Source organism: Schistocerca serialis, chromosome 7, assembly GCF_023864345.2.
Source record: "Schistocerca serialis cubense isolate TAMUIC-IGC-003099 chromosome 7, iqSchSeri2.2, whole genome shotgun sequence".
NCBI classification, from domain to species: domain Eukaryota; kingdom Metazoa; phylum Arthropoda; class Insecta; order Orthoptera; family Acrididae; genus Schistocerca; species Schistocerca serialis.
The window spans coordinates 196,007,009-196,021,205 of NC_064644.1; the positions used below are offsets into that span (position 1 = coordinate 196,007,009).

Consider the following 14,197-nt stretch of genomic DNA (forward strand, 5'->3'; position numbering starts at 1 on the left):
ATTCAAATTTTTTAATTCGGTCAATAATGACGCGAAATATTGAAAATCATATTTCTGTTGCTGTATGTTGCAGCTACTACCGGGTAACAGAATAGCGTTCAATATAGATACAAGACCACATCTCTACATACATCATCCATTCACTACCTCCAACCCTATTCCTCGTCCCCCAACTCGGTACCTATCCACAACCACCATGTCCTCCCAGTTCCTTCTTCTGGCTCTAACCACTGTTGAATTATGGTACATCATTGTTTCATGGACTGTGAAGTAGCTTTGCCAGGAATTAAAATTTGTAGTAGTAACTATAGGAAATCGTATAGGGTGTTATATATATTACTGGCACCCTTTTGAGCAAACAGCAGTAGGTATATTCATACTTTGGACACACAATGTCTTTTGAATTATGGTGAGAAGAACAGTAAGTTACAATTTCACATGCAAATTACTAAGATGTATGAAGAAATGAGAATACCCCATGGTGGAAAGGCTGCACAGTAATTTAATTGTACAAAGTGAAATTATTTTTGGTAAAAATTCACCATTTATTCTGATAAATACTTCGTGTATGTACAATATTTGTAGTCGTATTATTAAAATAATGCCTTATTTCTAACAGATCTGTTAAATAAGACCGACACATGAACTACATGTAACGTAGACGTGACTAGGTAAGAATATGTATGTTATACTCGTACATGAGCGATTTTTGGTTAAAAAAAGTGTTTCAGTAACATCATGTAGCATACAGATATGTACGACAATCTATTGGTTAATAGAACTAACCGGAGGAAACTTGTTCGTTCTCGGCACATTCGTTCGAATATACAACTCACGCACCCATTGTGAAGCAAAACGGAATTCATATGATACCTTACTCTATTACACAGTAGTTTTTTGTTTGTCTGCATCAAGTTAGGATGCTTATGATCCGTTACGAACGTCTATGACGGCTTTCCATTGTCCTCCTGTTCTGTCATTCAGAATGGAATACTTACATCGACTCTGCCTACGGGCTCATGAGCTGCTAAAGAATAATATTATTGACAGTCGTCTGTATGTCGGCACTATCACATGCGACTACTTTTACCACGCATTATCTTTGGGAGTTAACGCTGATGTAACACTACAGCGTATACCAGCGCAATGCTGACACAGTGACTTGTTTCCCACCGTATCTGTGTACTGTCAACTGTTGAGAAACTGGTCCGCATCGTCTACTGCCTCCCAAGGGGCCGACAGACTTACGGAGACGGGTCGCCACTAAAGATGACACGTTTCGATGGCAGTTGCGGGGACGTCCGGCGCTGTGACCCGCCACACAGCTGCTCCGTAGATCTCGCTGGTTGGTGTAGTAACGAGCTCGCTGACCTCTGCGGGCGATCCGCTGGTGCTGTCCACAGACTGCATGGCTGCCGATCCATTCATTGTGGTGGGTGGTGAGCGGTGCGATCCGTTGACGACTGCAGACATTTTGCCCGCTGGAGCCCTGCCATCCATCGACAAAGTGGTCACTGACCCGTTTGTGCTGGCGGAAGCGGTCGTTGCACACATGTTTACGTCGACTGACGGCGCGAGCGATATCCCACTGCCAACAACTGCGTTCTTAGACACTTCCACTCTATTGATGGCGTCGCCCTTCCATGAGGGAGCTTCTTGACCCTCTTTTCTTGCGCCTGCGAAAATGAAAAGAAAAGGAAACTTGTAAGACAGCATTATTTTATGGCAGTAATCGGAATAATTACATGAAACTTCCTGGTTGATCAAACTTTTGTGTCAGGCTAGGACTCGAATTTAGAACTTTGTATATAAGAAGGGTAGAAGGACGGATCCTCAAAATTACAGACCAATATCCTTAACATCGGTTTGTTGCAGGATTCTCGAACATATTCGTAGTTTGAATATAATGAATTTCCTTGAGACAGCGAAGTTGCTGTCCATGCATCAGCACGGCCTTAGAAAGCATCGCTCCTGCGAAACGCAACTCGCCCTTTTTTCACATGATATCTTGCGAACCATGGATGAAGGGTATACGACGGATGCCATATTCCTTGACTCCCCAAAAGCGTTTGACTCGGTGCCCCACTGCAGACCCCTAACTAAGGTACGAGCATATGGGATTGGTTCCCAAATATGTGAGTAGCTCGAAGACTTCTTAAGTAATAGAACTCGATACGGTGGCCTCGTTGGTGAGTGTTCATCGGAGGTGTTGGTATCATCTGGAGTGCCCCAGGGAAGTGTGGTAGGACCGCTGTTGTTTTCTATCTACATAAATGATCTTTTGGATAGGGTGGATAGCTATGTGCGGCTGTTTGCTGATGCTGTTGTGGTGTACGGGAAGGTGTTGTCGTTGAGTGACTGTAGGAGGATACAAGATGACTTGGACAGGATTTGTGATTAGTGTAAAGAATGGCAGCTAACTCTAAATATAGATAAATGTAAATTAATGCAGGTGAATAGGAAAAAGAATCCTGTAATGTTCGAATACTCCATTAGTAGTGTAGCGCTTGACACAGTCACGTCGATTAAATATTTGGGCGTAACATTGCAGAGCGATATGAGGTGGGACAAGCATGTAATGGCAGTTGTGGGGAAGGCGGATAGTCGTCTTCGGTTCATTGGTAGAATTTTGGGAAGATATGGATCATCTGTAAAGGAGATGGCTTATAAAACACTAATACGACCTATTCTTGAGTACTGCTCGAGCGTTTGGGATCCCTATCAGATCGGATTCAGGGAGGACATAGAAGCAATTCAGAGGCGGGCTGTTGGATTTGTTACTGGTAGGTTTGATCATCACGCGAGTGTTACGGAAATGCTTCAGGAACTCGTGTGGGAGGCTCTAGAGGAAAGGAGGCGTTCTTTTCGAGAATCGCTACTGAGGAAATTTAGAGAACCAGCATTTGAGGCTGACTGCAGTACAATTTTACTGGCGCCAACTTATATTTCGCGGATAGACCACAAAAATAAGATAAGAGAGATTAGGGCTCGTACAGAAGCATATAGGCAATCGTTTTCCCTCGTTCTGTTTGGGAGTGGAATATGGAGAGAAGACGCTAGTTGTGGTACGAGGTACCCTCCGCCACGCACCGTATGGTGGATTGCAGAGTATGTATGTAGATGTAGACGAATTTCGTAGGTAATGCACTATCTTTTTCAATGTTTTTTACCCTTTTTTTAAAAAAAATATGCCAAGATAACAAACAACAGATACAGTACAAGGGGCTAAAGGACGTATAGAGATATCTATCGGAAAGAAGCAGTATATGAGGAACGTTCAGACGGCTCCTAGAAGGATTAGATTACAAGGAGGAAAAATTTAGAAAGTGTAGAGATTTAAATAGCTGGAAAAAAATGGCTCTGAGGTCATCAGTCCCTTAGAACTTAGAACTACTTAAACCTAACTAACCTAAGGACATCACATACACCCATGCCCGAGGCAGGATTCGAACCTGCGACCGTAGCGGTCGCGCGGTTCCAGGCTGTAGCGCCTAGAGCCGCTCGGCCTCCCCGGCCGGATAGCTGGAAAAAACTCACCTGACAGAAAAGGAAGCAATGATGCAGGAACAAACGAACTGAATTTAGCATACAAACTAAAGAAGAATCAATCGTTGCAAAATTGAAACATTGTCAGGCAACGATCCACCTGAAGTCTTATACACAGCAGAAAGTCTGAAGCTTGCAAGTGTAGGATTAGTCGCACAGCTAGAACTTACGCAACCAAGGATTCTCAGTATGGTACTGGTATATGGAAGGAAAGGAGATAGTCAACCAAGAACTGCATACCCATTTAGTCTCCCCCACGGCGTACATCAAGATGGATGCAGATGAGTTGGTACAGTTATCACAGCAGAATACATTGATAGGCCTTATAACCACTGCCTTCAGCGACGTTGGATGCCGCCTGCTGGCGTTGCAGGCAAGTGACGTGGTAACAAAAGTATGTAAGCGGAGCAGTCACGGACGGGGGGTCACCCTAGCGAAGAAAGGGCTGCAAATGGGCAAATCCATTGAGATAAGAGACTGACAACTGGCAGATTATTATTACCCAGAGCCTGTGAACGAGTGTCTCGAAAACGACGAAGCTGGTCGAATATTCACGTGCTACTGTCGTGAGCATCCACGGAAATAGGCAGGACAGTGAAACTGCCACTAGACGCTAAACGATTGGACGCCCATGACTCTTCACAGAACATGGGGTTCGGAGGCCAGTCTGCTCTGCAACGTAGGATAGATGGTGATCTGTGGCATCTCTGCCGAAAGAACACAACGCTGGTGCACGCACAACACACCGATCATCGTATGTTGTTGAACATTGAGTTCCGCAGCAGATCACCCCCACATGTTCAGATGTTGACCCACCCGACGACATCGTCAGTTACGATTGCAGTGGGTACGGGACCATCGGTATTCGACCGTCGATCAATGGAAACGTGTCGGATTTTTAGGTGAAGTAAGTTATTGCTACATTTGGTCTCTGGTCGTCTTCACAAACCTCGTCATTGCCGTGAGCGGCGGCTCGAAACGTGCAGCGCACCACATACGCAGCCTGACGGGAGCAGTACTATGCTTTGGGAGACATCTACATCTACTTCTACATCCATACTCCACAAGCCACCTGACGGTGTGTGGCGGAGGGTACCTTGAGTACAATATCGGTTCTCCCTTCTATTCCAGTCTCGTATTGTTCGTGGAAAGAAGGATTGTCGGTATGTCTCTGTGTGGGCTCTAAACTCGCTCTAAACTCTCTAATTTTATCCTCGTGGTCTCTTTGCGAGATATACATAGGAGGGAGCAATATGCTGCTTGACTCCTCGGTGAAGGTATGTTCTCGAAACTTCAACAAAAGCCCATACCGAGCGTCTCTCCTGCAGAGTCTTCCACTGGAGTTTATCTATCATCTCCGTAACGCATTCGCGATTACTAAATGATCCTGTAACGAAGCGCGCTGCTCTCCGTTGGATCTTCTCTATCTCTTCTATCAACCCTATCTGGTACGGATCCCACACTGGTGAGCAGTATTCAAGGAGTGGGCCAACAAGCGTACTGTAACCTACTTCCTTTGTTTTCGGATTGCATTTCCTTAGGATTCTTCCAATGAATCTCAGTCTGGCATCTGCTTTACCGACGATCAACTTTATATGATCATTCCATTTAAATCACTCCTAATGCATACTCACAGATAATTTATGGCATAAACTGCTTCCAGTTGCTGACCTGCTATATTGTAACTAAATGATAAGGGATCTTTCTTTCTATGTATTCGCAGCACATTACACTTGTCTGCATTGAGATTCAATTGCCATTCCCTGCGCCATGCGTCAATTCGCTGCAGATCCTCCTGCATTTCAGTACAATTTTCCATTGTTATAACCTCTCGATATACTACAGCATCATCCGCAAAAAGGCCTCAGTGAACTTCCAATGTCATCCACAAGGTCATTTATGTGTATTGTGAATAGCAACGGTCCTACGACACTCCCCTGTGGCACACCTGAAATCACTCTTACTTCGGAAGACTTCTCTCCATTGAGAATGACATGCTGCGTTCTGTTATCTAGGAACTCTTCAATCCAATCACACAGTTGGTCTGATAGTCCATATGCTGTTACTTTGTTCATTAAACGGGTGTGGGGAACTGTATCGAACGCCTTGCGGAAGTCAAGAAACACGGCATCTACCTGGGAACCCGTGTCTATGGCCCACTGAGTCTCGTGGACGAATAGCGCGAGCTGGGATTCACACGATCGTCTTTTTCGAAACCCATGCTGATTCCTACAGAGTAGATTCTCCTGCTCTTGCATGGGACTTGTGGTGGCAATCGAAGACGCGCTGACAACTGCGAACCACCTGCATCCCTTCATGCGTGGTGTGCTCCCCGACGGCGACATCGTATTTTAGTAGAATAATTGTCCGTGTCTCGGAACCAGAACTGTACTACAGTAGTTCAATGAGCATTGCAGTGAACACACGTTGATGTCTCGGTGACTAAATTCCCCTGATGCAAATCCTATGGAACTCATCTGGGTCGCTATCGGGCGCCATCACTGTGAAAGCAAATCAGCGACTCGTTATTTACGCGAATTACATGACCTGTGCGTAGACATCTAAGCCACTTACCTCCACAAACCTACCGACTAACTGTCGGATCCCTGATACGCAGAATCAGCGATGCATTTCATTCCAAAGACGGACACACAAGCTGTTAAGCAGTTGATCGGTGTAGTTCTGCCACAGAGGGCGCATGCGAAACGTGTTATTGGCAGAGCCACTGATCCAGGCGTTAACTTGCCCGGCCTGACATTTCGAACTCGGACATCAACTACCTCACACCTGGCATTTACTTTGCGCTGCTCTGTGTTTTCATTTCTACGCTGTTTCCAGTCTCTGCTCATCCGTAGATTGACTCGCACTTCGAGTTTCGTTCGTTGTTCCCAGGTTGAGCTTCCCGGGCTTTTAGTCGCCCATGGACCCGGCAGTTCGCCTCCAGGAGCAGCAAGAAAATCTGGAACTGCTCAAACAGGATGCAGAATTGCTTCTTAGTTACGCCGTGCTGGTGTCGGGACAGGTGCCCACACAGAACCAACACTGTTCGCTGGCTTCGACGAGTCTACGGAAAGATGAGAGAATTACCTGTGCCGTTTCTTTTCACACTGCCAGGTAAAACATCGAAATACATTTGTTAAGGTGGCCTTGTGAGCAGTGTGAGATCGTACAGAATCGATCCGGATTTGAAACCCTCAATCGAGCCTGAAAAACGTAACTCTGAGAAACAGTGTCAGTTTCTCATGCAGTATTTTGGTCACCAAACCCCATGTGATGACAAGAGGGTAACAATTTAATCAGCACCTAAGTGTCCCGGGCAGCCATATGCAGCGTGGATCGCCAGCCTGCAAGGTCTATCGCACATCTGTTGCTTGAGTGCCCCCCACTGTGCTCCCCCGTACGTGGACTTGGTAATTAGGGATGGAAATGTCTGCTAAACACCCAACCCCAAGGTCCAAACTAGGGCGTTGACTTTGTCCGACCCTTCTTTAGCTGAAGTTGCTAAGATTGTGGAATCACATGAACTCACGGCAGCAATACACCGCGTACTGGTTCGCCAACAGTTCCTCCGGCCGCGGAATTGGATAAGAGTCTGCAACACATTGCATGCTGATAATCGGCATAAAACTGATTTGACAAAATAGGAGAAACAAAGACTATATCATGCAAATGCAACAACTCGGTCTTGGCCTTGTTGTGAATGACGAAGGGATTGGGGTGGGTGTGACGAAATTTGGGTATTGATAACGCTTAAGGGAGATGCGTGCCTCGAAATCCCAAGGTAGTCTCTAACAGCTGATCGTAAAACCTCAGTAAGGAGACCAAATCTTCAAAGAGGACCGATTAAGACGCTAAATATACATCGTCATTTATCCGGAAGCCAAAAACAGAAAAGGCGTCGAATCCAAAAAGTTTGCACCACTAACATCAGCAGCCGTCCCACATTTTGCCGTCCTAGATTTTTATAATGTGCAGAGACGGAGAGTTGCTCTCTCAAAGAAATGCTCTGTTTATTGTAAGATCAAATTTCACGTAGTGGCCGTCGCAAAGCAGGGCAGCCCAAGAACTTGTATGTACACTCCTGGAAATGGAAAAAAGAACACATTGACACCGGTGTGTCAGACCCACCATACTTGCTCCGGACACTGCGAGAGGGCTGCACAAGCAATGATCACACGCACGGCACAGCGGACACACCAGGAACCGCGGTGTTGGCCGTCGAATGGCGCTAGCTGCGCAGCATTTGTGCACCGCCGCCGTCAGTGTCAGCCAGTTTGCCGTGGCATACGGAGCTCCATCGCAGTCTTTAACACTGGTAGCATGCCGCGACAGCGTGGACGTGAACCGTATGTGCAGTTGACGGACTTTGAGCGAGGGCGTATAGTGGGCATGCGGGAGGCCGGGTGGACGTACCGCCGAATTGCTCAACACGTGGGGCGTGAGGTCTCCACAGTACATCGATGTTGTCGCCAGTGGTCGGCGGAAGGTGCACATGCCCGTCGATCTGGGACCGGACCGCAGCGACGCACGGATGCACGCCAAGACCGTAGGATCCTACGCAGTGCCGTAGGGGACCGCACCGCCACTTCCCAGCAAATTAGGGACACTGTTGCTCCTGGGGTATCGGCGAGGACCATTCGCAACCGTCTCCATGAAGCTGGGCTACGGTCCCGCACACCGTTAGGCCGTCTTCCGCTCACGCCCCAACATCGTGCAGCCCGCCTCCAGTGGTGTCGCGACAGGCGTGAATGGAGGGACGAATGGAGACGTGTCGTCTTCAGCGATGAGAGTCGCTTCTGCCTTGGTGCCAATGATGGTCGTATGCGTGTTTGGCGCCGTGCAGGTGAGCGCCACAATCAGGACTGCATACGACCGAGGCACACAGGGCCAACACCCGGCATCATGGTGTGGGGAGCGATCTCCTACACTGGCCGTACACCACTGGTGATCGTCGAGGGGACACTGAATAGTGCACGGTACATCCAAACCGTCATCGAACCCATCGTTCTACCATTCCTAGACCGGCAAGGGAACTTGCTGTTCCAACAGGACAATGCACGTCCGCATGTATCCCGTGCCACCCAACGTGCTCTAGAAGGTGTAAGTCAACTACCCTGGCCAGCAAGATCTCCGGATCTGTCCCCCATTGAGCATGTTTGGGACTGGATGAAGCGTCGTCTCACGCGGTCTGCGCGTCCAGCACGAACGCTGGTCCAACTGAGGCGCCAGGTGGAAATGGCATGGCAAGCCGTTCCACAGGACTACATCCAGCATCTCTACGATCGTCTCCATGGGAGAATAGCAGCCTGCATTGCTGCGAAAGGTGGATATACACTGTACTAGTGCCGACATTGTGCATGCTCTGTTGCCTGTGTCTATGTGCCTGTGGTTCTGTCAGTGTGATCATGTGATGTATCTGACCCCAGGAATGTGTCAATAAAGTTTCCCCTTCCTGGGACAATGAATTCACGGTGTTCTTATTTCAATTTCCAGGAGTGTATCTACGAGTAAGTTAATTAAGCTAATTGTTGCTCCCGTGTCTACCTAAAACTCAGTCCATCACCCATTCACTGCCAACTTTAGCAGAATGTGTTGCAGTCTCTTATCCAATTCCGCGGCTAGAGGAACTGTTGGCGAACCAGTATGTGGTTGGCTGCTGCCGTGAGTTCATGTGACTCCACAGTCTTAGCAACTTCAGCTAAAGAAGGGTCGGACAAAGTCAACGCCCTAGTTTGGACCTTGGGATTGTGTGTTTACCAGACATTTCCATCGCTGATTAGCAAGTCCATATATGGGGGAGCACATTGGGGGGCACTCAAGCAACAGATGTGCGACAGACCTTGCAGGCTGGCCATCCACGCTGCATATGATTGCCCGGGACGCTTAGGTGCTGATTGAATTGTTACCATCTTGTCATCACATGGGGTTTGATGACCTAAATACTGCATGAGAAACTGACACTGTAATATATTTCACGCATCACTTGTGCTACTCATACCTTCAGCTGCTGTTTGGCATCACTTCTCAGTTTATCGTTGTTATCACAGAAGAGTAGTGCAGAATGCTGTCACAGAGGGCACTATGTATGGGCAGAGCCACTGACCCAGGCCAGCAGCAACTTGCCGGGTCTGGGAGCTCTTACTCGGACATTAACAATATCAGACGTGGCCTTCACCTCACGCTGTTTTCTGTGTGCTTAGTTTATTCAGTCGCTTAATCTATTCAAAGAAGGTAGCTGCGAAGAAACCATGGGTAACAGAAGAAATACTTCAGTTGATTGATGAAAGGAGGAAGTACAAACATGTTCCGGAAAAATCAGGAATACAGAAATACAAGTCGCTGAGGAATGAAATAAATAGGAAGTGCAGGGAAGCTAAGACGAAATGGCTGCAGGAAAAATGTGAAGACATCGAAAAAGATATGATTGCCGGAAGAACAGACTCAGCATACAGAAAAGTCAAAACAACCTTTGGTGACATTAAAAGCAACGGTGGTAACATTAGGAGTGCAACGGGAATTCCACTGTTAAATGCAGAGGAGAGAGCAGATAGATGGAAGAATACATTGAAAGCCTCTATGTGGATCAAGATTTGTCTGATGTGATAGAAGAAGAAACAGGAGTCGATTTAGAAGAGATAGAAGATCCCGTATTAGAATCGGAATTTAAAAGAGCTTTGGAGGACTTACGGTCAAATAAGGCAGAAGGGATAGATAACATTCCATCAGAATTTCTAAAATCATTGGGGGAAGTGGCAACAAAACGACTATTCACGTTGGTGTGTAGAATATATGAGTCTGGCGACATACTATCTGACTTTCGGATAAGCATCATCCACACAATTCCGAAGACGGCAAGAGCTGACAAGTGCGAGAATCATCGCACAATCAGCTTAACAGCTCATGCATCGAACCTGCTTACAAGAATAATATACAGAAGAATGGAAAAGAAAATTGAGAATGCGCTAGGTGACGATCAGTTTGGCTTTAGGAAAAGTAAAGGGACGAGAGAGGCAATTCTGACGTTACGGCTAATAACGGAAGCAAGGCTAAAGAAAAATCAAGACACTTTCATAGGATTTGTCGACCTGGAAAAAGCGTTCGACAATATGAAATGGCGCAAGCTGTTCAAGATTCTGAAAAAGGTAGGGGTAAGCTATAGGGAGAGACGGGTCATATACAATATGTACAACAACCAAGAGGGAATAATAAGAGTGGACGATCAAGAACGAAGTGCTCGTATTAAGAAGGGTGTAAGACAAGGCTGTAGCTTTTCGCCCCTACTCTTCAATCTGTATATCGAGGAAGCAATGATGGAAATAAAAGAAAGGTTCAGGAGTGGAATTAAAATACAAGGTGAAAGGATATCAATGATACGATTCGCTGATGACATTGCTATCCTGAGTGAAAGTGAAGAAGAATTAAATGATCTGCTGAACGGAATGAACAGTCTAATGAGTACACAGTATGGTTTGAGAGCAAATCGGAGAAAGACGAAGGTAATGAGAAGTAGTAGAAATGAGAACAGCGAGAAACTTAACATCAGGATTGATGGTCACGAAGTCAATGAAGTTAAGGAATTCTGCTACCTAGGCAGTAAAATAACCAATGACGGACGGAGCAAGGAGCACATCAAAAGCAGACTCGCTATGGCAAAAAAGGCATTTCTGGCCAAGAGAAGTCTACTAATATCAAATACCGGCCTTAATTTGAGGAAGAAATTTCTGAGGATGTACGTCTGGAGTACAGCATTGTATGGTAGTGAAACATGGACTGTGGGAAAACCGGAACAGAAGAGAATCGAAGCATTTGAGATGTGGTGCTATAGACGAATGTTGAAAATTAGGTGGACTGATAAGGTAAGGAATGAGGAGGTTCTACGCAGAATCGGAGAGGAAAGGAATATGTGGAAAACACTGATAAGGAGAAGGGACAGGATGATAGGACATCTGCTAAGACATGAGGGAATGACTTCCATGGTGCTAGAGGGAGCTGTAGAGGGCAAAAACTGTAGAGGAAGACAGAGATTGGAATACGTCAAGCAAATAATTGAGGACGTAGGTTGCAAGTGCTACTCTGAGATGAAGAGGTTAGCACAGGAAAGGAACCCGCGGCGGGCCGCATCAAACCAGTCAGTAGACTGATGACCAAAAAAAAAAAAAAAATCTACTTGCATTGTATTTAGCTCTGTGCTTGTCTCTATGTGACGTTTGGACTCTCTGCTCCCCCATAGATGGATTTTCATCACGAAGTTTCATTCCTTCTTCGTGGATTCAGCTCCACAGCCATCGTCAGCTATAGTACTTACTGCGTGATTTAGGAGGAATGTCACATAATTTGTGAGTTGCCTCTACATGTGAAAATAAACCGAAAAATGTCCTATAGACATGTGTCCAATTTTCGGTCGTTAGGAACTGGAGCAGAATGAAGATTACACACATCCATGAATGACGTATGTGAATATTATTTACCGAAATGCTGTGTAGGCGTTGTGGTGGACAGAATAATTATGGGACAGATGACTGTTCCATCCTAAAAGAGGTATGGCGGTTCTCCAATAGATGGCAGCACTGTGACGTCGCACTGAGGCAACAGCTGCAAGGATACCCAGTGTGCAATAGTGGGTTGGATCAGTAATCAGTCGTGAGACCATGTGTGTGTTGAGCTTGACTGTTGTTTAATTGAGCAAGTACACTGTACCCGTGAATATCAACATGTCGCATACGTTCACCCATGCAGAATACACAGACATGTTATTTTTGTACGGGTACTGTAATGATACCGCCCATCCAGCTGTGACAGAATACCAGAGACGTTGCCCTGATCAACGGACTCCCTGTGTGTATTTCACAGCGTTTTTCAAACATTACGTGAATCTGGAACACTACTCAGTGTACATGTAAGATCAGAACGTGAGGCCATACAGTCATTTCAGGAAGGGAGTCAAACCACCAGTACACGATGCATTAGCCATCAGCTCCATATTCCATAAACGTGAGTGTGGTGTTCACTATATTATGAAGGCTTGTACACATTTCATGTACAGCCTGTGCGACATCTGCATCCAGATGACTCAGTAATCAGACAACAATTTTGTGAATGGTTGGCTGGCTGTACACAGATACATCGCACAGTACACTTTATTTAGAGATGAGGCTACATTTACATGCAATGGTATCATGATCCCCTGCAGTTCTCATACATGGGAGATGGATTATCTACATAATACTAGGGAAACAAGATTCCAAGTTACGTTCTCCGTGAACGTCTGGTGTGGTATGATTGATGGCCTGGTGATAGGGCCTGTGTTCCTGCCAGATCGCATGACAGTCGCAGCACATGTGCATTTCCTAATTGAAGAACCTGTGCACATTTAGAAGACGTGGCGATTGCTACGGCCACAGGTTCGAATCCTGCCTCGGGCATGGATGTGTGTGTTGTCCTTAGGTTAGTTAGGTTTGAGTAGTAAGTTCTAGGGGACTGATGACCTCAGATGTTAAGTCCCATAGTGCTCAGAGCCAATTTGAACCATTTTTTGAGGACGTGACATTGGAGCAATGACGGCAAACGCACCTGCACAGGAATGATCACCAATTCACTGTACCAGACTATTATCCCAGTGTCTGAATAACATATTTCCTCAACGATGGATTGGTTATGGCAGAACCATTAACTGGCCTGCCAGATCAACCGACCTAACTCCGTTAGACTTCTAGTTATGGGGCTGGTTAAAGGGGGTTGTGTACGCTATGAAGGTGAATACACGTGAAGAATTTGTCGCTTGCATCACTGACGCTGCTGCCCGCATTAAATCCTTCTGAGTTGATGTTCGATGTACAAGACAATATACCCTCCAACGCGTTGGCAAATGCATTGAGATGGGTAGGGGACTTTTTGAACACCTCTTATTAGACGGCTCAGTCATCTGTTTCACCATTACTATATCCACCACAGCGCCTCCACAGTGTTTTGGTAAGTAATACTCATACCTGCCTTCATATTCATTATCGATGTATGTAGTCTTCAACCCTCTCCTGTTCCATAACGATCTAAAATCTGACACATGTTCATAGGATTTTTTCGTTTTAATTTCACATGTGGAATCACCTTACAAATTTTGTAGCATTCTCCTCAATCACCCTGTATACTGTGTACCGACGACGACACTTTGTCAGCACTGTTAGGCCTGTGCAGTTACAAAAACCCAGATAGAGAGGCTTAGAATGGACCAGGTGAAGTTGACAGATCAACATCGATTGCACCCATACCATATTTCAATGCACCAGGAATTGCATGGCGACTACTTTGAACGTCGTGTACAGTTCTGCCACTGGGCACAAGAGAAATTACGGGACGATGAAAGATTTTTGCACGCGTTCTATTTAGTGACCAAGCGTCATTCACCAACAGCGGTAACGTAAACCGGCATAATATGCACTACTGGGCAACGGAAAATCGACGATGGCTGCGACAAGTGGAACATCAGCGACCTTGGCGGGTTAATATATGGTACGGCATTATGGGATGAAGGGTAATTGGCCCCCATTTTATCGACGGCATTGTAAATGGTGCAATATATGTTGATTTCTTACGTAGTGTTCTACCGATGTTACTACAAGATTTTTCACTGCATTACAGAATAGCGATGTACTTC

General features: G+C 46.0%; 1 protein-coding gene across 1 annotated transcript in view; it reads right to left on the bottom strand.

Annotated features, from left to right (window-relative positions):
* Positions 1-569: 569 nt before the first annotated feature.
* The window catches only part of LOC126412336 (nose resistant to fluoxetine protein 6-like), a 270,762-nt gene continuing 257,134 nt past the window's right edge, over positions 570-14,197 (bottom strand). The window contains exon 14 of the mRNA XM_050081879.1: positions 570-1,676. Within this exon, the coding sequence (XP_049937836.1) occupies positions 1,264-1,676 (413 nt within the window). The 3' untranslated portion in view covers positions 570-1,263. The remainder of the gene's footprint in view (positions 1,677-14,197) is intronic.